Source organism: Hydra vulgaris, chromosome 06 (genome assembly GCF_038396675.1).
Source record: "Hydra vulgaris chromosome 06, alternate assembly HydraT2T_AEP".
NCBI classification, from domain to species: Eukaryota; Metazoa; Cnidaria; class Hydrozoa; order Anthoathecata; family Hydridae; genus Hydra; species Hydra vulgaris.
Window position 1 is genome coordinate 56,157,501 of NC_088925.1, and position 25,958 is coordinate 56,183,458.

General features: G+C 26.5%; 1 protein-coding gene across 1 annotated transcript in view; it reads left to right on the plus strand.

The window, feature by feature from the left end:
* LOC136081993 (uncharacterized) overlaps window positions 1-18,389 on the plus strand; it is a 58,659-nt gene extending 40,270 nt beyond the window's left edge. The window contains exons 5-8 of the mRNA XM_065800521.1: window positions 151-291; window positions 383-457; window positions 598-756; window positions 17,473-18,389. Of these exons, the coding sequence (XP_065656593.1) occupies window positions 151-291; window positions 383-457; window positions 598-756; window positions 17,473-17,637 (540 nt within the window). The 3' untranslated portion in view covers window positions 17,638-18,389. The remainder of the gene's footprint in view (window positions 1-150; window positions 292-382; window positions 458-597; window positions 757-17,472) is intronic.
* The last annotated feature ends 7,569 nt before the right edge of the window (window positions 18,390-25,958 follow it).

The window sequence follows — 25,958 nt, forward strand, 5'->3', positions numbered from 1 at the left end:
ATATATATTTATATATATATATATATATATATATATATATATATGTATATATATATATATATATATATATATATATATATATATATATGTATATATATATATATATATATATATATATATATATATATATATGTATATATATATATTTAGTTGCAGTTGCTATTCAAGAAAAATGATGAGATAGCAAACATAACATACAATGAAATTAAAAGTTCAAAAACAAAGTTTGAAATCAAAATGAAGATATTTTTCGAAAATCAAACAAATTTTATTGACACTCATAAAAATGAGGTGTGTTTTTATAAATATTTCTTTTTTTTGATTTTGAGGTTTTCCTTGTTATTAATGATGATAATATTGATATTTATTTTTATAACATTAGGTATCTAGAAATATTTCATCCATAATAAAAGATTTTGACTGGTTGAAAGATCAACTGGATCAAACTAATAGATCAGTATGTATTTTTTTTAATGAAACAATGTATAATAATACTACAATTTCATAATGTTTGGCGTTTGAAAAATGAACTTGTTTAAATAAAACATTACATTGTTATGTATTTTTAAATGAAATAATGAAGAATATTTTTTTTAGATATTAAATCTTACTTTGAGAGAAGGTATTCAAGGACCACAAGGGCATAATGGCTCAGAAGGTCCTGAAGGAAAATCAGCTAACTTTGAAAGTTGTAATTATTCAACTTACAGTCGGGGAGGAGCGGCTACAAACTCTTTAAAGAATGATATATTAAAAGTAAGTTTTTAAACTTTTCATAACTTATTGGTGGGATGTATTTAAACAACAAATTTATCTTAAAATATGTTAAACTACTTCTTTACCTAAAATTTGGGGGAGAGGGGTGTAATAATTTCAAACATACAAGTATAAAACATTAACACACACAAGCACGCACATAAGCATATATGTTGTGAGTGTGCGCAAAGTTGAAATAATTAAGTTATCGTGTTTTCGGTGTCTTATATTTTTGCAATGAAAAGATAATATATCTTAAATACTTGAATTCTTAGTAAATATGAGTTGCACATTGCAAATTATTTATTACAACTTGCATTTCATGCCAAAAAATGAATCTATGGTTTAACAAATAGCGTCACAAATTCAACATTACAAATTTTTATTGTTTTTTTGTAGGGTCGTATCTCTCTAGTAAAAGGTTTTTCAGTATTGTTATTTTTTCTGAAGGTTCTATGTACTAATATAATGATATGAATAAAAAGTTAGCTTTTTAAAAACTGCAAAAAATTAACAAAATCTTTGATATTTTACAAGCAATATTAAGGTTAGTAAATTAACTTGCTATATATAGCTAATTTGAGTAAGTATATTTTTATTATATGGACTACGCTCTCTAAATTAAATACAAAAGTTTAATTTTCATAAGTTTATCATTAACATGGAATAGAATTATTCAAAGATAAAAATTAGATTTGAAGTTAAAAAAAGTGGTCTTTTAAATATATCAACCAACTAACATGTCTGGTGAAGGAAACTTAAGTACTTGTTGTATTAAAAAGTTTGATGGAGATTTATGTCGTTAACTATTCGTGAAAAAAGAGTTTTAATGACTTCAGAACAGAACTTTTGATTGAGAAACAGAGTTTTATTGTCAGGCTTATAATTTAATCAAAAATTTGTTTCCACCAAAAGTTACTGCTGTTGGTTCAATACACGCATTTAAATCGCTATTGATTAAATCCTTTTGGTTCAGCCAATGGTTGCTCAATTAAAGGGGTTGAGTTCTATTAACCTAGAGACTGCAGACTATTGTTCAAAGTTAATAAATAAAGTCATTTGTCCAGGTCAAAAATTGTGTTTTAATTGCTGCAAAGTTTATTCAACCACACACTTCAAGTGAAAATATTATGTTTATGATATATTATGTTCAAATGACACTATTAAAACTTGCCTTTCTGAGATTGGAATTTCACCTTTAAAAATAAAACGTGTAAGAAAGATTATTTCAGTAAAGAAAAATTTCAGAAAAGGTAAATAATAGTTGCAAAAAAAGTTGCTGCTGTTAGTGTTTTATCACCAATTAGTAATGTTTTACCACTGAGCAGTGCCAGTGTGGAGTGTGACAGCATGTTACCACAACATATTAAAAAACTTTTTTTGAAGTTTTACAAACACAAAGCTTTTAGCAGAACATGTCTAGGAAAAAAAGATTTTGTAACTGTGCCCATTGGTGCTAAAAATTTGCATATGCAAAATAATTTACTGTTAATTTAAAGAAACTTTTTTTAAAAAGTACAAATAGTATATAAAAAAAATGGAGCTTTCCTAAATTCTGTGAGTTTCGTCCAAAATAGTGATAACTGTTTGATTGTCAGGCATCCATCATATTTGTATATGTACTATTCACTAGAATATAAAACTAATTCTTGCAATTAGCTCAGTTACTATTGATGTTTGATTGAAAAAATAGTTTGTGACATTGAATCTAAAGAATGTCTGCTTCGCCGTTGCAATAAATATCCAAGGACTGAAATGTTAAAGGCTTATCTTGAAGAGCAGTTTAAAGATTTTAATCAAACAAAACTACGACATTCAAGAAATGATAAAAAAAAATTGTTAAAAATTAGAATACTTGCAATAACCAGAATACGACTTCATAGATTAATTAATTTCAAAAGTATTAGTTTTATCTAAGTATCATTTTATTGCCAAATACCAAAACAACTATTTGTGATCATTGAAAAATGAAATGAATTCAAATGAATTGGTCATTTTGATGGATTTTTCTGAAAACTATTTGTTTGTTGAGCAAAAAGTTGTTCAAGGGTTTTACTATGCAAACAGCAAAACAACTTTGTGTCCGTATGTTGTGTATTACAAACTCAATGACATACTTAAAAGTAGAGGTTATTGTGTTATCAGTGCATTTACTATCGCGATTGCATGCATCTCGATATTACTTCTGTTCATGTATTTCTTGGTAAATTATTAGCTGCATTTAAAACTTATTTGTCTTTTGAACTTATTTATCATTTCAGTGACGGATCAGCTGCACAATACAAAAACTTCAAATTTTATGAATGTATGTAACCATTATACTGGCTATTTCATTAGAGTGAGGTGTAGTTATTTTACAACTAATCATAGAAAGTCACCCTGTGATGGAATTGGAGGAATTGTGACGGATTTAGCAGCATGTGTCAGCCTTTAACAGGCAGTTGATAATCAATTTTTAACGCTCTTAAATTTAAATAATTTTTACAAGGAAAGTTTCACATATATTTCATAAATTTATGCTGCCAGTGATGAAGTAGACAGTGTAAAAGGCAATCAAAAGAAAAGGTTTAGTATTGAAAACTCTTAGGCATATGAATAATTGTTGCCTAAAATTTTGTAATAAAATTTAAAAAAATGCATACCTACTCTAAAAACTAAAACTTTTCTATAAAAAAAAAAAGTACCCCATTTTGGTTGGCACCCCTAAGCAGTTGCCTAGATTTACTTTTTGATAAATGTAGTTTTGTCTATTTTGTATATATAAGTTTCTAAATTTTATAACAAAGTATATTTTCACCAGTTTAAAAATGGCAATTTTTGTGTTTCAAATTCGTTTAAACATTAATTTACTTATATCAAAAATATTAATAAATCCAGTTTTATAAACCACAATATATCACTTTCTGCAGCTTTGCATAAAGTTTTAAGGGTCAACAGAAGTGTACTTTAAAGCTAGCAATTAATTAGCTGCAATCCTCAAATGTATTAATCTCCAAATATTGATGTTCAATGATTTGTGACCATGTGTCACAAATTGGTTTTATGTCATGTTCCATCAGTTATAACTCATACGCGTGGTCATATGGCCTGGTCAATTTCAACATCTCTAGCTTTTCAAATTGTCAATAACATACATTTCTCTGCAGCATTTTTATATCTGTTTAATATCTGAAATTCTTTTTCAGATTTACTTATTATAAAAAGCAACTGTTTGATGGTTGCGAAGACGTCATTAGGGATAAACTACTTTGTACTAAAATGAAGATCAACTTGCATATTATTTTTGAGGTTAATTTTTTTTTTAATGAATTGGTTTAGGGCTGTCTATTAATGTCAACAAAATACAGAGAAGGAGAAAGTCTGGAAATTTTTGACAAGGGGAAGGCGGGGAGGTCATAAAAAGTTGACGTCATTTAACGATAAAATAAATTTAGTTACTTAAAAAAGAAAAACTTTTTTGCATAATTATAAGCTGTTACTAATTCTTATATCATTTTGGTAACTTTACAATAATAATACAATATACATAAAAAATAATTCAACATTACTTTACAATTATTTCATTATTATATTGTTTTGATAACTCACTTCACAATAAAATAATCAGCATTTTAGGCCTTGTCACTCAACCTTCAGTATTTTAATGACACTAACTAAATTTCTACTTTTTTTAAACCGTATTCTGCTTTGATGATAATATTTAATATTTAAAATTATCTAGGACTAGGGCTGTTGACAGGTACACGGGTACCCATTCGTTAGTTCCTATCTGTGTAGCATTATCAAATGCTACCTGTTATCTCAAAATAACTAAATGCTACAGTTATTCATGCATAAACAATGTATATTTATTTCATAATTTACAGATTAATTATATATATTTTTTAAGTTTGCAAATATTAGTTATAATATAACGACTTAAAAGTATCTACTTGTTTCGTGAAAAGATGATCTTGTCAAAAATTTTAAACTTACGATTTCTTTATCAAAAATTTCTGAAAACATTGAGAAATATTCTCAAAAGTTTTAACGTTTGTCTTTGTTATTTTAAATTCCATAACTAGATTGATTTTTTTATTACTAACATAATATCGACTTGCAGTTCTTTGATAGGTAGCTTGAATTTTTTTTTTTTTTTTTACTCTAACCATGCACTGGAAGAAGTTTAAATTAAGAGTGATGCATATAGAAATAAATTTTACTTTTATTTACTCTGTTCAGAGTAAGTCTTTGTAGTTTTAAATGTTTATATATATTTATAAACGTTAATAAATTAAAAATATGTATTAAATTGATTTTTCTAAACATTTTACTTTTATTCACGTTTTTATGAAGTTGTAAACTTCTACTATTACTACTATTTAAAATTTTTTTTTTTTTTTTATATTTTAAAAAACTTTACTTAATGCGTATGAGTGGGGAGGTAAGATTAGGCGGGTTTTTTAATTGCTGACGTAATTTTATAGAGGGAGGTCTCTAAAGGTTTGACAAGTTGTTGACAAAGGGGAAGGGAAGGTAAAAATTGCCAGAATGTTGTTAACGTAACTAAGGGACAGCCCCTTTTAAATAGTTATAAATTCAAATTACAAAAAGATCTTAAAATTAAACTTTATCAAAAAACTTATTTGCAGTTATGAACGACTTTAAATATTGTACTTCACATTTTTCTGATTTGTTTCATTTTCTAAAGTAACACAAGCAATTATTAAAAATATGTTTTTTGAATATCAAAATTTTTTTGTTTTTTTGTAGAACAAGCTTTGTTTTTAATGTGGTATGATAAATCTTTATCTTTAGTACAAAATTGTAAAATTTAAACATTGTAAAATTTAAAAACCTAAATATTGATTTAATTTTTTTTCTTCATAACAAAAATCTCTCCAACATGCTTTTCATTGTTTCTTTAAGCGTAAAATACTAAATTTTATAGACTAAATTTTAAGCATGAAATGAAACTTTTATTAAATAATTTGCAATCTGCACACTCAGTTTACTAAACACCCATGTGTCTAAGATATAATACTCTATAAGATCCCAAAAATACAATTTTCAACTACTGACTAATATTAAACTTGGGGTAAGCCTTACAAAAAGTACCACAAATCTTAATTAACAAACATTTTGACCCGAAACCTTGCCAATGTTTATGAAACATATTTAACTACATACTGACAAAATTTAATCAAAATCTATGATGGTCCAGTAGGGACCTTCGGACCACTTAGCGTAGAATTACTCAATACAAATTGTTCCTTTCGTTTTAACTGTTAAAAGTATAAAACCATTATAAAAAAAGTATAGAAAGTTTAAAATAATTATGATAATATAATAGAGGCAGACAAAATACATTAGACAATTATTTCATTTAATAAGAAATTAGTATCTGAATCACTTGGAAAGATAAAAGTAAATATAATTATTTTTTTTTAAGAAACATATTTTACAATTAATTTGAAACACCCAAAACAAATAATACTTTTTTAACAAATTATAATTCTATCTAGTAGCTTGTTTTTATTGCAGAAGAAAACTGCTAGGACCTAAGAAAAAAGTAAAGTTTTTTTATCAATATCTAAACCCTATTTAAAATCAGTATCTAATCCACTAGATAAGAAAAAAAGTTTAACTTCTTTCTTAGAAAAAAAAAAGTTTATAACTAAGAAAGAAGTTTTTCTTTAAAGAAAGAGTCCTCATGATATTGTTAAAGTTCCTCATGGTATAGTTAAAAAGAATCAGCCAAAACAACCATAACATTTTTTAGTTAATTTTACTTTAAATGCTTTTCTTTGATCTCTTGTTAGATTATTGTTAACTTTTTTGCCCATTTTAAGTTCTCTCAGCACCTTTTTCTTTAAGACTTGAGTTGAAATTTTAAAAGCAATATTCAACGGATACATACACAAAGCATACTCAATATGAAGCAAAAATCATTTAAAAGATGAGATAAGTTTTTTAATTCAAGTGTTCACTGAAAATGGGTACAATGAAAAAATGGTTTGTTCGAACCTGATAAGAAATAAAGATATTTTTTATCAGGTTCGAAAAAAACGTTTAGTAATTATAAATAAAAATGAAATTCTATCAAACTCTAATAACCTTCCTACAATCTCTTTACCATGGATACCAAGAATGTCTCCCAGACTGAAAAGAATATTCAGAAAAGAATATTCAGAAAAATATATATCAAGTTCAAAAATTTATTTATAGTTGATTGCAGAAGTTTATTATTAGAAGATTGCAGCTGATGCAGAAGTTTATAAATAAACTAATTAAAATCAACACAATAAACTGCATAGATAATACAAACAAACACAAATCATAAAAATGACATAAAAAAAATCAGTAACAACTAGCATTGTGACCTACTTAAATAAAATATCAGACATAAAAATTGTAAAATAAAAAAAAATAACTTCATAAATATCGTAAAAAGAAATATTAACTTTGTAAATACCGTAAAACGAATATATAAATTAACAAATTTGTAAAAATGATAAGATTAGAAAAAAAAAAAAAAAAATACAAGTTTAAAAATATTACAAAAACATTTTTGCTCATTCAAATATAAAAAATTATTTTTGAATACCTGGAGACTTTTTGAGCACATTGTTTTATTGTCAAGTAACTTCCGGAGCGAGGTGGCTCTAATCATAAAAATGTTTTATAAAACATAAATAAAAATGTTTTATAAAACATAAATAAAAATGTTTTATAAAACATAAATAAAAATGTTTTATAAAACATAAATAAAAATGTTTTATAAAACATAAATAAAAATGTTTTATAAAACATAAATAAAAATGTTTTATAAAACATAAATAAAAATGTTTTATAAAACATAAATAAAAATGTTTTATAAAACATAAATAAAAATGTTTTATAAAACATAAATAAAAATGTTTTATAAAACATAAATAAAAATGTTTTATAAAACATAAATAAAAATGTTTTATAAAACATAAATAAAAATGTTTTATAAAACATAAATAAAAATGTTTTATAAAACATAAATAAAAATGTTTTACAAAACATAAATAAAAAATGTTTTACAAAACATAAATAAAAATGTTTTATAAAACATAAATAAAATTGTTTTACAAAACATTTGTATTTTTATGATTAGAGCCTTTTGGGCGGTAGCATCAATTTATTGCAACATCTAGGTTGAAATGGTAAAGTTTTCTTTATAAATAAGCTCTTCATAAAACCAGGATTTAAACCATTAAGGGATTTAAAAACTTCAATCATAAGAAATCTCAATATTCGACAATAAAGTTCCTTAGTTATTATCTAATTTCATCAAATCTTTTATGGACTATGTGGAGTGCTTTTTTTTGAGTGTTATTAATAAGGTTGTCTTCGTATTTTGATCAAAACATCCTAATTAAAGGACAACATTAAAAATTAGACAAAATATACGCGTTAGATAATACAGTAGCTTGTTTATAAGATAGAAAACTTCTTTAAATCCTTTTTGTAACCCCAAGTTGCTTAACTTTATCCGAAGTAAAAATCTTGCCGTCGCCAACCATTATAAATTGGCTGTTTGAATATTTTTGACAAACTATGAAAAATTGAAATTTTTTTGGTTTATGCTTATATAGTTAAATTTAAACCATTCAATGGCATTTAGTGTTTCATATTGCAATCAAATAATATCACTCTTTAAGTTATTATAACAAACATAGAGAGTATTTTTGTCAAGAAAATTGAAAATCTTTGATAAATAGAAAAAGCTAATTTATAAATATATTAAATAATACCAGCCCAAAAATTGATTTTTGAGGCATCCCAAATGAAACTCCTAACCACTCAAAAAATGATAAATCCTATTTAACCCTTTGTTTTCGATGCTTAGATATGATAGTAAAGGTTCAAGGCTTTCATGAGAAAAAACATAAGCTTCCAAATTAGCTATTAATAAATCATGACGAATCAGGTCGTAAGGTTTTGAAAGATCCATAAGCATGGACCCAATAATATCTTCTTTATGCAAGCACTCCTGTCATTTTTGCAGTAAAATAAAAAGTGCAAGCTGAGTGTTATAACCTCTATGACAGCCACGTAATAGTGTGTTTAATCTAGTCTTAATAAATGCACGTATTTGCTCAAATACAGTAGCTCAAATAATTTTAAAAGCTTAAGAGCTTGAAATTTTAAAAGCTTTAAGAGCTTGAAGGATACTTATTGGTCGAGAACTGACTTATGGGTTTTCTTTCTTATGTCAAAGTATGACTTCATCTATGTTTAAAAGGAAGGAAATATCCCATCTGAAATGCATATATATATAAACAAACCTTTTTGGCATGGGTAAGTCTAATGTTGTAGAGGGTACAATGAGGTAGTACATAACTGTGTTGGAGAAGCGTCTTGTTTCACCGTTGAAGGAGTGGGCTGAAAACCAAGAACAGTAGGGCGTTGGAGACTTGAGTTTTATGCATGATGGAGGACTTTGCCATAAGGGATGTAGTGTGGCCCAGTATCTAACCTCTGAGGCAAATAATGCAAATACTTCTGAAGGTTAATGGTTCCTTCACTAAGATAACAAGTACAAGATAACAATCTCTGTACTGAACTCTATATGAACAGCGTTTTTGAATCCAATAAAATGTATCAAGGATTGGTAGTTAATAAAATTGATTGCTCAACAGATAGCTTATTTATGACTGTTTTTAATAAATTTGACCACAATATATATATATATATATATATATATATATATATATATATATTTATATATATATATATATATATATATATATATATATATATATATATATATGTATATATGTATATATATATATATAAATATATTTATATATATTTATATTTTATATATATTTATATATATATATAAGTATATATATATATATATATATATATATATATATATATATATATATATATTTATATATATATATATATATATATATATATATATATATATATATATATATTTATTTATTTATACATATATTATATTATTATATATTATGTTATTATTTTATATATTATGTTATATTATTATATATATTATATTATTATATATTAACATATATTATAATATTATATATACATTTATTATTCTATATAAATGTTTTTTGAACCGCTAGTACGCGGCGACCGGAGGGGGTATTGACCTTGAACGAATGTTGGCAGACGGCCTAAATAATGCCGTTTCAGTCGCTTTGGAGCATTGGAGCATATGACATCGTGTGTTCCTTTTCAAGCAGTTTTTTAGAAACAATGATTCTGTATTTACAGTGCAACGTCAATATTTTTGAGTTGGACATCTAGGTGCAGTGACTGATCGAAATACCGTACTCCGATGAGTTGCAGCGTTTAAAAGTACTGGATCTGTGATAAAAAAGAAACCACCTGGTCTTCCCCGTTCAGTTCACTAGACGACACGCTATAGCGCTGGGTATGTCACGTCGTTCGCTTCACCGCATGTTACATGATGATTTCAAGTTCCATCCGTACAAAATAATGATCGTCCAGCAGCTTAATGAAGGGGATTTTATACAGCGCAGAGAATTTTGTCGCATAATAAATAAAATGTTTACGGAAGATCCCGATGTTACAGTCTTGATGAGTTATGAAGTACATTTTTATCTTGACGGTTACGTCAATTTTCAAAACTGTCGGTATTGGGCATTGGACAACCCACAAGAATTACACCTACGACCTCTGCACAGTTTAAAGGTAACAGTGTGGTGCTGCATTTTGAAGTTGGGGATTGTTAGACCCTATTTTTTTTGAAGAGGAAGGAATTGCAGTTACTGTTACATCAGCTCGCTACGTTGAAATACTAAACAACTCCCTTCATCCAGAACTTGAAAGGCGTCAAGTGAGCATGAGAGACATTTGGTTTCAGGAGGATGGTGCCACAGCTCACACGACGAGAGCATCCATAAAAGTGGTTCGACAAATGTTCCCAGAACTTGTGATTTCGAGATTTGGTGATGTTCACTGGCCCCCTCGCTCACCCGACCTGTTGATATGTTACTTCTTTTTGTGGGGATATTTGAAATCGAAAGTGTACATGAACAAGCCTCGCACACTCGATGACCTTTGACCTCGCACACTCGATGAAATGTTGGAGAGAGCTGTCCGTAATTTTCAGAGGAGGATCCAAATTTGCATCCTGCAAGAAGGACGTCATCTCAAAGAAATTATTTTCCGAACCTAAATATAGTATGTAATTTCAAAAACTGCATTAAAAAACCCATCATTTAATACTTGTATTTACTATTTTCAACCCATTGTGTCCCAGTAAATCAATATTGAAAAATATGCGTTTTCTCTGCACCACCCTATATAATCGTTCTATTGATACATTTATACTTCTTTGTTTATTTTAGTTGAAATGTAAACAAATGATTTTTCATTTGTTTATAATTTAACTCAAACATTATTGTTTTGTCTAAGCCTAGCGTAACTTTTGCGCGGCCTTAACTTCACGCAAATACTGCATAATGTTTGTGAAAACCAAGTAGTTACGAAAAAATAAATGAGCATACGGTTTCTGTAAGTTACGCAAGAATTACGAAAGTTTTGTGAATCCGTACCCAGATCAAATCAAAAAAACTTTTTTTATAGTCGATTTCAATGAAAAACTTAACCATAAGTAATATGAAAGCTGTTTCTTGTAGTTTGATATACATTTTTAAATAACTATATTTTAGTGCACCATAGTTTTGCCGGATTTCCTAGCTACCGCTATAGCAACAGATTTGTTTGTTAGTTTTTAAGACGTATTTACATAAGTTACATATTTACATATATTTATGTAAACTTCTTACTACTAATAATAACACTATTTAGTTCTGCATTATTATTATAGATATAACAAATAAAAATTACAAGTTGTTTAAAATATGTTTATTGTCTTAATTACAAAAAAACTAAAAGAAAGAAAAAAACTTTAATGGTTCTTTTAAAGTATAGCAATTTTAATTAAGTGCTTGAAAACATTTTCATTTTTTGAAACGCCATTCCGAATTTTTATATTCGAGAATACCTTTGTAATGGTTGCCTACGCATATTAATACTCCATTAACGGGTATATCATTTACAAAACGATTGATAGTATAAAAACCAGCAAAAAGCAACCCGTAATACGGGATATGACGGTCTGTTACATAATTAGTTTATAGTGGCTGTTTTCCACAATTCAAAGTTGAAAAACCCTAACTAATACCCTTTTAGAAAAACTCCTTCAAATTGAAAAAAATAAACCATCTGTAAAATTAACATAAAAAGTATGAGGTAAAATAATTTATTAGTTATTTAACATTATTTGATTAATTTACATCTGACATAGGTCATATCAGTGTAAGGCAGAACCATTTTCCTCGACATTCCTAAGTTCAACGCAATACGTTTTTTGTTACTGACTCAAAATAATAACACTTCATCATACTTTAAATTAACGAAAAACTAAAGCTAAATTCTTGTTATATATTTACAACACGAACTTTAATTATTAAGATTAATATGAAGTGAACTTATATTTTACAGGAGTTAATAATTTTTTTGGTATCCCCTTATTCATTTATTTTAAATAAGAAAATTGTCTTAAAAGCGCTAAATGCAAACAACTAAATAAATTTATTAAAAATAACTAAGTTTATTATAAATAACTAAGCAATTGGGTATAAATACGCTTCAAACAAAATATATTTTTAATATCCAATCAAACATGCGAATAATAAGTTTAAAAAAATATATAAACTTTGAGCATTAATGCGTCATATGAAAAACCTAAAATAAAAATTGTAACAGATAAGTAGACATAAAAAATAAAGATAAGAAAAACTAGGAAACAATTTACCTGCTTTTTGGTAACCTGTTGTTATACTTTAATTGCTATCACAATGCAGCTTGTCGGTGTTGTTTAATGACGTTATTTCATGTTGGTCTTAAGTAAACTTTAGTTTAATTTCAAAGACATCACAATAGATTTAGAATATTTTAATTTAAAAGCAAAATAAAAAATGTTTCAAGGAGCCAAGCTATAAACATTAAAGATAAAATATCAAATTGAGACATAAATAAACTGAATTTATATGGCTAAATATATTGTCTTAGCTTATATTAATTTTTCAAAACAGTGAGTTCATAAATTAAACTACCAAATAATTATTTTTAACAATAGAATGTAGCATTATTATATTATAATATTTATTTTTAACAATAGAATGTAGCATCATTATATTATGATAATCGGGTAATGAATCAATTTTAACTATGTTTAAGTTTATCGGTTAAAAAACAAATTGAATTTTGATTAAAAAATTGAAAAATTTTATTTTAATAAAAATATGAGTAAATTGAGAACAATTTATAAGAGTCATATTTATATTAAATAATTCTTTCACATTTATATTAAATAATTCTTGCACATTTTTCATACAAAAAATATATAATTTAAAATACAGCCCTACCAGTTATGCTTTTTGCCTGCAAAAGTAACAGTCTTAGAAAAATAATTCTCCAGCTGGATTAACTTCATACACCCTTACCTTGTAATTACAATATTATCATCAAATATAAAATGATAAGAAATATTTACATACGAATAGCAATTTACTCTTTCATTTTCAGTATTTAACTTAAACCATGCCGTTAGGTACGTATCACATTGAGCTGTACAATTTAAAGCCATTTCTACTGTTCCTTCTCTAAAAAACACTAATTATTTTTTAGGTAGGATTAACTTTAAGGCGTATAATAGTGTGTGACATATGAGTTGTTGGATACGCGAAAATTCGCCATAATGCTTCAGGTGCACTAACATAACGAAAATCTAAAAAACTGTTTACTTCATCATGATTAATTTGTTCATTTATAAAAATATTGGCACAGTCATGACCCTTGGGTTTGTATTTGTACAAATACTTAACAACCTTAACAGACATGCAAGCTTCAACATTAATGTGAGCTTGATAATTCTTTGATAATCATGGATTGTAAGGTACCACCCAGCAGTTATCTATATTGTTACCTTTAATATTGATAACCAAACCATCATCACGACGTCTATGGCGTGAATAACAACTATGAACTGCTACTGTTTTGCATTAATTTTCTTTAGGATAGTTTTTGCTGCACACTCCAACTATAATGCAGGGAAAATTTGGATTCAGTATGCCAAACGGACTGTGAATCATGCAAGTTTTAACAACGTCATAAACATCGCGATTACCAATCGGACCTGGAATTTCTGAAGATATTAAATTATTGATATCATGTGCTGTTTCAAGCTTATCATCACTTGCAAAGTGAATTAAAATATGAATATGTGGTAAACCACGTCTTTGAAATTCAACAACCTGAACATGTGTTACAACTTTCCCTAATACATCTCGCTTAATAATGTCATTGAGAAGGTTATTTAATTAGAGTTTAAATACTCGAGTAACCAAGTCAGGTCTATCATTTGCTGTCTGACCTAGATATAAATTTTCAGTTATCTCGGGCCATATTGGGTTGCAAGTGAAAGTAATAAAAAGATCTGGTTTACCATACTTTTTAATTACAGCCATAGTATCTTCAAAGTTTTGTTTTAAAGCTCTTGGACTTCCTACATAAGTTGGTGGCAAAACTGCAACACACTTTGGTCTAACATTATGAACGTTTCCAAGGTTATTTATATGTTTGTGTAAGACATCATACTGCTCGCTATTCAGTTTGTTTTGGTTATTTCTGAAGAAAGCAAGACGCTGGCCTTCAATTTTAACATACGCATCAACAGCATATTGCTGAAATGGTTTTTTGTCATAAAAGAGTGAAGAAAAAAATTTTCAAACTGAAAGTTTATAATTGTAATACTGACATGATGTAATATGATTTCTAACCAATGTAGCACGTTCAGGGTTGTGAACAAAATTATTTTCAAACCGCCTAACCAAGCTCTCCTCATTTGGGTTTGAATTATTTGCTGATTCTCGAGCAGCATTTCTAGCATTTTGTCGATTATTAATTATATCTCGCCTAAGCCTATCCCTTTCATTTCTGCGATGAATAACTTGCCTATAAACATTTCCATTTTCTAAACTTATATCTGTTTCTAGCCTAATATCATCCATTTAAACTTCACTTTTAATTAAAAGTTGTAACAAAAAACCTTAAACAAATCTCAAAGATTGTGATCTTACCTATATAACTATTTTTCTACTCTAAATATATATATAAATATATATATATATATATATATATATATATATATATATATATATATATATATATATATATATATATATATATATATATATATCTATCAGCTAGGACATGTTTGAAAAAGAATTAACATAGCAAATAATAATTAAAAAAATTATTAAAAACCTGCAATTCTAATAATTAACATACTGGTAACAAAGAAAAGTTATTTATTAAAAAACGTTTGAGGCCTATTTTTGCAAACTTCAATATTATTTCTTTAAAAAAATTAAAAGTTTTTAAAAAATTTATAAAACAATATTTTGTTCTTCCATACCACATAAATACATTATCTAATAAATCTAAGATAAAAAACGTAACAAATAAGTAAATAAATATGAAAAATATTACATACAAAAAATCAAAATCAATGTTCCTTAGAGAAAAAAGCTGTTGTGATTTACCAGAGTAGTAGTTGTTAAATATTATTATTTCATGTTAGGCTTTAGAAAATATTTTATCCTGGTACATCATGGATCCAAAATTATCATGTAATAAACAGCGCTAAAGACAAAAATCAAATTGAGATAAAACAAATTGAGTATATGGCAAATTAATTTGTCTTGGCTTTTAGTGAATGATTAAAAGCAGTGATTTATAATAAGAAAATTACCTAATTATCATTTTTAACAATAGACACCAACGCGAAGGTAAGCCAAATGTCTATCAACTCACAAGATAACAAAAAAACAACATCACAACAACAACACACAACAATAGCACACACCTTAAGTTAATATATTATGCATATAACATAACTTAAGTAACATAACATATATAACAGAACATAAGTAACAACATTACGCAAAATATTATTAAAATGCATTTTTTATTAAAATGCAAAATGTTATTAAAATGCATTAAAATGTATTTTCAAAATAATTAATATTAAAGGCTTGAAGAAAACCTAGACCCAAAGCAGTAACAGTTTAACACTAAACAGTTGTGTAACCCTCTGCTATAAGTACATAACTTGGCTTGCAAGGTTGACAAATTTTGTCTACAGGTTTGCCAAGTCACAGCACCTGGAATACATGAAAACAACAATATAAACATATGTACCAACTATAAACACAATATATATTTAACCTTATATACATAGTTAAACATATTTATAAAATAATTATATAACACATATTAACACGTATACGAAGAATAAAAAAACACTTTATATTATTATAAAAACACATTGATAAAACAACTATAAAGCACATATGTCCACATTCACATACTTATCAAAAAAGCATATATGTAAACAATAAACATGTGAAAACAAAAATTTTAAAAATGACATATGAAACTTTAAAAAGATTTAAAGTAAATAAAATATATATATATATATATATATATATATATATATATATATATATATATATATACATATATATATATATATATATACATATATATATACATATATATATATATATATATATATACATATATATATATATATATATATATATATATATATATATATATATATATATATATATATATATATATATATACATATATATATATATATATACATATATATATATATATATATATATATATATATATATATATATATATATATATATATATATATATATATATATATATATATATATATATATATATATATATATATATATATATATATATATATATATATATATATATATATATATACAAACAATTCTCTTTACCTTCATTTTTTTTTTTTTTTTAATAAGAACTTATAACAAAATTTAAACTTTACACTCAATAACATAAAATGTTATTGTGTGTAATATTATGAAATTTATGTCAATTTTGACACAAAATTTTAATTTATTTTTCTAAATTTTCTAAAAGAGAAAAAAAATAGTTAATAGCATCACAGAAACTTCAAAATAGTAATAACTAATTTTATGGAAACAGCATTAGTATAACTTTTTTGTTGCATAAAAAATAATTAGGCCTCATCCGTATCCCGATTTTCCTTCTAAAAATAAAACATTAGCTCAATAAAAACAAAACTGCTTAAAAAATTATTAAAACTAAATAAAAATCTAAAACAAACAAAATGTTAACGGTTTAAAAAATTAAAAAGAGTGATCCTTCCTACTTTATATCTAATAAAAATGATATATATAAATTGCTAAACTATTTTCTATACTTACTTCAATTATAATTTGATCTTAACGATAATTATTTAACTTAATATGATTCTTTATGTAATATTTCTAAACTAATAAATAACAATTAAATTCCAAAAATGTAAAAAGTTTTAACTCACTTGAGAGATCTTTCCCCAAAGACTGCGTGCAATTTGAGAACGCGCTCTTTTAAATTCAGAAAAGCCTAGTAACTAGTTAAAACTACTTTGAAAACGAGGCGAAACGTTAAGCGTTAAACGTTAACTTTAGCAATTATATTAAGGTTTATTTTTAATTTATTTATATAATTTACACTATTGAATTTTTTTCATAAATAATATTATACTTTATTATACTGTTTTTCAAGGGCATTAAAGTTGACGGAGTAATAGTTGGAGCTTTCTGTACAAGTAATCCATTGAGCCAAATTCGTTTTTATCTTGAAAATACGATTCCTATATGCGAATGCATATTTCAAGCAAATCCTGGAAGTAATTATGAATGTAGAATTCATTTCTGGTATTGTAAATAAAACAAAAAGATTTAAACAATAACATTATTTGTATAATGTTATTGTTTAACTTGATTTATTTATAGTTGTACTTTACAATGCAGATTGTGTATAATGACTCATACTGAAAATCTTAAATTATGCTGTATATATTTACTGTGTATATATTAACACCTAATTTAGTTCATATATAATAATTATTTGAATATTTTTTATGAGCTTTTATATTTTCGCCTTATCTTGGACGTTTTTTTTTTATCCTTTAAATAAATAAGAAATCAATAGCATAGCAAAACATGACACGCCCGTTAATATTCTATTAAAGATTCAAGCCGTTATTTATTGTGAATTTGATGTATGTTTTTAAAATTGAATTCATTTTTGTTTTGCATTGCATTTTTATTACGGCGGCTTGTATTTTTCAAATGTATAATCTGGTTTAATATCTTAAACTTTACCCTTTCAAAGCTAACTTGTTCAAAATACGCCGTTTTTAATTCGGCTCATATATTAATGTTTCACATAAGAATTTTGCAAGTTTATTTATTGACTTGAATTATTATGTTTACCTCTTAAAATACATTTTGTAAATAAACATTTTAAAATTATTTTTTTAATTGTCAATGTTTGTGTGTATATATTGATTATTTTAACAGGTTGTTTATAAAAATTGTTATTTGACCATTTGTAATTTTTATATCGACGAAGTTCAGAAAAGTTAATGTAATTATTTTATAGAATGAATACATGTTTAAGATTTATAATAGCTTTAATATGTTGAAGTATTTAATAATTTTTATGAAAGTTACTATCGACCCGTATGTTTATTAGATGTTTATCGACCCGTATGTTTATTAGATGTTTACGTTTCAATGCATAAAATAGGGATCATATTAGAGAACTTTTAAAAAATTATTATAAAAGAATCGCCTCTGAAGAATCACTATCATTGAAATTCCTTTATCAAAAATGGGATTCAAATCCACTATAGATAAATGAAAAATTTTTAAAACTAAGTTGGCCATTTGGAAAACCGGTGTCTACAAACTCACATGCTCTTGTGGTGGTTTTCGCCAACATACATTTGCGAAACAAAAATGAAAGTTTAAATCAGATGCATTGAACATCAACTCTTTGATGCATTGAAATGCAACTCTTGTATGGTGGACTGCGTCCACCATACAAGAGTTGCATTTAAACTTTGTAATAGAACCAAAGAGTTCAATTAAACTTTGTAATAGAACCAAATATTTTAAAGTTTTTATATATATGAGAATATAATTAGTAAATCTCCATTTCTGCCAAGCCAAAAGCAATAAATAACCGAAAGTCAGAAGTAAACCTAAGTCGGTACTTTATAAATATAAATATATATAAACACTGGCATAGAGACATGTTGCAGTGAGAGCGTTTCCCTTTCCCTCAAAACTAACTCAAAGTTTCAGTTTTTTCTATTAAAATTTTGGCTGCGTTAGGCCCCCTTAATTTCTGTTTCAGCCCCCCCCCTCCTGCATCCTAACTTTCTTAACCTTTCTAGGTCACTTTAAATATATGTATATATATATATATATATATATATATATATATATATATATATATATATATATATATATATATATATATATATATATATATATATACACACACATAAATACATATCATTTCAAAGGAACTGTTTCGAAAGAATACTTTCGAAACAGTTCCTTTGAAATGATTTGTTTTGCAAGTTTTTTTTCGTAAATGGTTATTACGAAATTATTATTACTCATTTTTTTCGTATAATGTATTACGGAAGGTGAATTTGCGCAAATACAAATTCCGCAATAGCTACTTTAAATACGGAAAGTAAAAATGCGAAATTTTCGTAAGTTTTTTTGTTTACGGCGAGAAACCCTAAATTAATCAGTATTACTTATTCCGTTTTTTTGGGTAATTTTTTAAAATAGAAGTGTCCAACTATTTGCAGATATTTTAACGCCATTGTCACGGTTAAAAAGTCTAGCAGCTTGTTTTATTTCCTGGCATGATGAGGGCAAGATAATTTTGAATAATTCTCTCACTTATGGTATATAATATATATATGTATATATAAATCTTTACTTCACGCTAAATAATAAAGTTAAACACTTAGCGTTTTAAATCACTCTAGAAAAGTTAAACACTTAAACAACTTACATAAGTTAAACACTTAGCGTTTTAAATCCTTCTAGAAACCCTTTGCTTTTTACTGATCACAAAATTATGTGGGTTGAGAATATTGGTGAACCAAACTTTGACGTCACTATGGGAAGTCTTTGACGTCACTTTGAGAAGCCAAATTGTGCGAGCTTGTTAGTCTTTTTATTCTGCATACTTTAAACAGCATACATAGACTGCAATCTAATGGAGTATATAGAAATGATGATTTGTTCTGTTTTTATAAAGTAAGTGAAGCAGAATCAGATAAAAAATTATATATATTATTCTTGTCAATTTTTTAAGGATAAATTCAATTTAAAATTAACAGTAAAAACAAACTTACTGGTTGTAAATATTGTAGATGGTACGTTTAATTTATTAAATTGTTCCTTCCGAACATATGGAAAACTAGGTGACCACCCACTGTACATTAACGTTAACTCTAACTACCCTCCTAATGTTAACAAATCCATATCAACGATGTTATCCAAACGTATTAGCAATATTTCATCCAACAAAAGTGTTTATGGCAAAGCGGTACCATTTTTATTAAGGTTTATAATATAAACATAGATATTAGACTTAGCTGTTTTTAGTGAAGCTAATTTATTATATATATATATATATATATATATATATATATATATATATATATATATATATATATATATATATATATATATATATATATATATATATATATATATATATATATATATATATATATATTTAGATTTATGTTTATATATACTTGACAAATCCAGGCAATTTTTGGTGTTTGAGCGAACTTTTAGACAAAATTATACATACGAATGGGTTAAAATAAGACATTTTAACCCATTCGAATGTAATATATTATTTTTGAATACCTGGAGTCTTTTTGAGCACGAGTTTTATTGTCAAGAAACCTCCAGAGCGAGTTGGCTCTATATAAAACATTTGTCTTTTTATAATTAGAGCCTTTAAGGCGGTAGCATCAATTTATTGGAACATCAAAATTGAAATGGTTAAGTTTTTTTTATAAATATTCTTATTGTAACTCCAAGTTGCTTAACTTTATCCGAAGTAGAAACATTGTTCTCGCCAACCATTATAAATTGGCTGTTTGAATATTTTTGACCAACTATGAGAAATTAAATTTTTTTTTGATTTATGCTTATATTGTTAAATTTAAAACATTCAATGGCATTTAGTGATTCATTTTGTAGTCAAATAATGTGCGGCCGTGGCGCAGTGGTTAGAGCGCTTGCTTTCAAAGCAGGAGATCCAGGTTCGAAACGAGCTCTGGACAAATTTTCGCGTCACGGTAAGGAAGGAGGTGTAAACTTCCTGGTTAAATGCACTTCCGCGGTGCTCTGTGATAAGACCGTTAGGATCTCTTGGGGCACTTAAAGAAACAAAATGAAAATAAAAAAATAATAATATTACTCTTTAAGTTATTATAACAAATATAGAAAGAGTTTTTATCTGAAAAATTGCAACTCCCAGAAACTTTAACAAATAGAAAAAGCTAATTTATAAATATACTAAAGAATATCAACCCAAAAATTGATCTTTCAGGCACCCCAAACGAAACTCCTAACCACTCAGAAAATGATAAATCCTATTTAATCCTTTGTTTTCGATGCTTAGATATGATAGTAAAGGTTCTAGGCTTTCATGAGAAAAAACACAAGCTTCTAATTTAGCTATTAATCAATCCTCAGGAATCAGGTTGTAAGCTTTTGAAAGATCCATGAGCGTGGACCCAATAATATCTCCTTTATGCAAGCACTCCTGGCATTTTTCTATAAATTAAAAAGTGCAGGCTGAGTGTTAAAACCTCTATGACAGCCACGTAACAGTATGTTCAATCTAGACTCAATAAATTGATGCATTTGCTCAAATACAATATATATATATATATATATATATATATATATATATATATATATATATATATATATATATATATATATATATATATATATATATATATATATATATATATATATATATATATATATACAGTATTGTGAAAAAGTTAAGAACCACTAAATAAAAAAAAAAATTTTTTCAAAAATTTAATTAATTTTTATTCTATAGATAATAAAATAGTCTTTTTTTTTCAAACATATTAAATATAGCATGAGAAAAAAAAAAAATTTTTTTTTTTGAAAGTTAGTTAATAGAACCTATAAAAAATAAGGATTAAATATTATGTTTTAATTTTTTTTTATTTTTTTTTTGTGAAAAAGTTAAGAACCACAAAGAATTTTTTGTGCTAGATGCGGCGGAAACGTCTTTTTAAATTAATTTTTCCTTTTTTTTAAATATTCTTTTAATGACCTGAGTTATTACCAAAGAACCAATAAAAACATTTGAAAAAAATTAATTTTTTTAAATACTTTTAAAAAAAGTATTTAATTTCAAGCAAAAAAAAATTCTTTCCTTTTGAAAAAATGAGCAGAAAAGCTATTACCTATGAAGATCGTGTAAAAGTGGTGCATTTTCACCAGGAAGGTAAATCCACTCGCGAAATTGGAAGAATAGTAAAGCGATCATATAGTTCGGTGCTAACAATCATCAAAAGATTCAAAGAGACAAAATCTTACGTTGATCGCCATCGTTCTGGAAGACCGCGTTTGACGAAACCCAATGATGATCGCTTTTAATCAGGTTGGCAAAGAAAAATCGAACCATACCGTCGTATGAATTAAGAAGTGAATGGAAGCTTTCAAATGGACGTCAAGCCTCGGCATCACTTGTGCGTAGGAAACTATTAGGTAACAATATGTTATGGAAAAAAGCTGTTCTAAAACCGCGACTTACCAAACGACATATAAAAAAGCGAAAAGAATTTTGACAAAGCGTCAAAGAATGGTCTAAACAAAAATGGAGGACAGTAATGTTCAGTGATGAGATGAATATCGAGGTTGATAACCAAAAAAACCGAATTATGATTCGCAGGCAGCCTTCAGAAAAATATAATCACGATTGTATCGTTCAAAGAACAAAACAAGGTAGCGGGTCGGTTGGAATATGGTGCTGCATGACATATTATGGTCTCGGTATGTCTAAATTATTTGATGGTCGACTCAACTCTACTTATTATGTCGATATTTTAAATAACAACTTGTTACCGTCAATTGATGCACTTGAGCAAAGCGTTCCGTTCATTTTTCAGCAAGACAATGCACCATGTCACAGGGCTAAAATTGTCTCTGAATGGTTCGAAAGTAAAAATATTGAGCGTCTAACTTGGCCACCAAATAGCCCAGATCTAAATCGCATTGAAAATCTTTGGAGTTGGCTTGATAAAGAGATTGCCAAGAAAGCACCAAGGAGCCTTGAGGAGTTGCGCAATATTTTACCAGCAATACTTGGAAATGTTCCCAAACATATTTTAGAGAATTTAATAGACTCAATGCCAAAGCGTATAAATGAGTGCTTAAAAATTCATGGTAGAATTACGCGGTATTAGGTGGTAAAAATTATCGTTTTTTATTCTGTGGTTCTTAACTTTTTCACAATTTTTTTTAAATAAAAATTACCTATAAAACTTTAAATACATTTTTTATATTTGTTTAAAAGTTTTTATCACTATTATTATTTTTCATTTTGTTTGTCTATTTTCTAAAATTTAATATTATTATTCTTTTTACCAGAAAAATATATTCGGTTAAAAAAGAATTTAAAAATAAAAATAAATTATGATTTGTTTTTTTTGTGGTTCTTAACTTTTTCACAACACTGTATATATATATATATATATATATATATATATATATATATATATATATATATATATATATATATATATATATATATATATATATATATATATATTTATATATATATATATATATATATATATATATATATATATATATATATATATATATATATATATATATATATATATATATATATAAATTAAAAAAAAACACTTATCTAATTTTTATCTTTTACTTTAAGTTTAACCATTGCTGGATCATTAGAAAGAGTTACTAAATCTCAAAAAAAATTCTCATAATAGTTATAAATTATTATTAAAAAAGTTTTAATTACTATAGTTTTTTGGTTAACGGAAAGTTACAGAAAGTAATTACTAAATAAATTTCCTTGGAATGCACAGTGGGTCAGAAGTGACATTTTCTAGCCAAAACCTCTAAAACCAAAATTTTTTTATTTTTTTTAATTAGAAACAGTTTATTATATTGAAAAACATAATTTGTGGAAAAAATAACATTTGTTTTTTAAAAACTTTAAATTTTATTACATAATTACGCAAATTATTAAAAACTCATTTATTTTCCATTTATAAAAAATTCCGTTTTTACCCAACAAAATTAACAACAAAGATATTATTTAAATTTATGTTTCACGCAGAGTATTCTATCATTGGCTCTTGCAATAGCACATAAAAGGCGATCAAAATGGTCTATAATATTTTTTTTTCCGATCGCATTTTCTTGTAAAGTTTTCACGAAAAATCTTAAAAATCTTTTTGGTAGCCTCTTGAGCCTGTTCAGAAAACATACCTAATGGAAGAGTAAATAGTTCGATGACTTCATAGCCGTGAATCAAAATCTTATGAAGTGTTTGGGTCATAGGATACCAAGGGTACAGGAATACAAAGAGCGAAGCAGTTTCCCAACAGAATGTTTTAAATTTGGATGAGTTAATTTCATAACCACTTGATATTGTGGCCAGAATAATATGAAACCTTTTCACAAGATCTACATCGATGTTCATTATACTAGCTGAGACATCCTATTGATGAAAAAATTGCCTAGTTGTGTTGCCATCGTTTGATGTACCTGCCCCACCTATTCTCGGTTGGTCTATGACAAGATCTATCCTTGTTTGAAATTCAGCACAGACTTCAAGCTTTCTCAGTTTAACAATATTTTTTTCGTCTTGATTTCTAGTCTGCCACTTCATAATCGGCATCTTATAAAAGATATGGAGCATGCATTCTAAAAACCTTATCCAAGCATGCAAAGTTGAAACGCCATGTTTTATATTGCCTTCTAAATTTTTTTTCGAACAACTAAAGATAAATTGTTCATTTCGATTGAAGATGCACCACACACTGAACAGCATTGGTATGAGTTGGTTGCTGTGGAAATAATAGTTTGAATTTTTCCATCTATCATTGTTAAATTTACAATATGTTGTATTTCAGGTACAACAGATAATGTTATCTCTTTAATAGAAGCCATAATTGACTCATATTCTGCTAGAAATCTCAGAGGTCTGCAGTAATTAGTTGACGATGGTTTCGGATTTCTCCAAACAACCTGTTTTTTGTCATCTTTGAAACAATATAGTTCTAAAGGAACCAAGCAAGTTATGAAAAGTGATTCATCTGAATGAAGTTCACTTAAAACATCTGACAGTTGTTTATAAACAGATTGTCCTGTTGCACCATCAAAACCAGCTTTGCATATTATAAATAGTTTAGTACAATCTTTAAACACAGGTGAATTTAACACAACACTATAAGCTGAACATATTCTTGATGCAGTTTGAAAAAGAAGAGCTTGTAATGGATCCTCTGCAGAGTAGTCACTAACCTGAATGTTTTCAGGGTAGCATTTATTTTTAGCCTCTTTTACAATATGATAGGATGGTATAGAGAGCTGAATGGAAAAGCATTGTTTCTTAAATGCTGATAAGTTTCTGTGGATAATTTAGCATCTAAGACTAGCGCCAATGATTGTTCTGAAGTAAGTGATTCTGTCAATAATTCTTTGTTGCATATTTTTTTAACCACTTTTGCTTCTACAAATCTTTTATCCCTTTTCAAACTTTTACTTGCTGCATATAAAAGTTCGTTTAAATTATATTTACTCAAAAGCTCTTTAATTATGCGATCTTTAGTTCTCACAGACGCATCTTCAAACAAAATCGAAGGGCGTCCACCTTAAAGTATAATATTATTTTATTAATTATTAAATCGTTGTAATAATAATACAAACAAATTATACACATTATAATAAATTTACACATAGTTAAAGTAAACATACCACAGGTTTTTGTTTCGATTTTTTTTTTTTTACAGTCAAATATAGTTTGGTTTAACCAAACTTTATATCTTTTTTTAAATACTGCACTTGTTCTATTCTATTTTTTCCACTTATTTTTAGCTTGGTAAATGAATTTTGAAATAATTGACA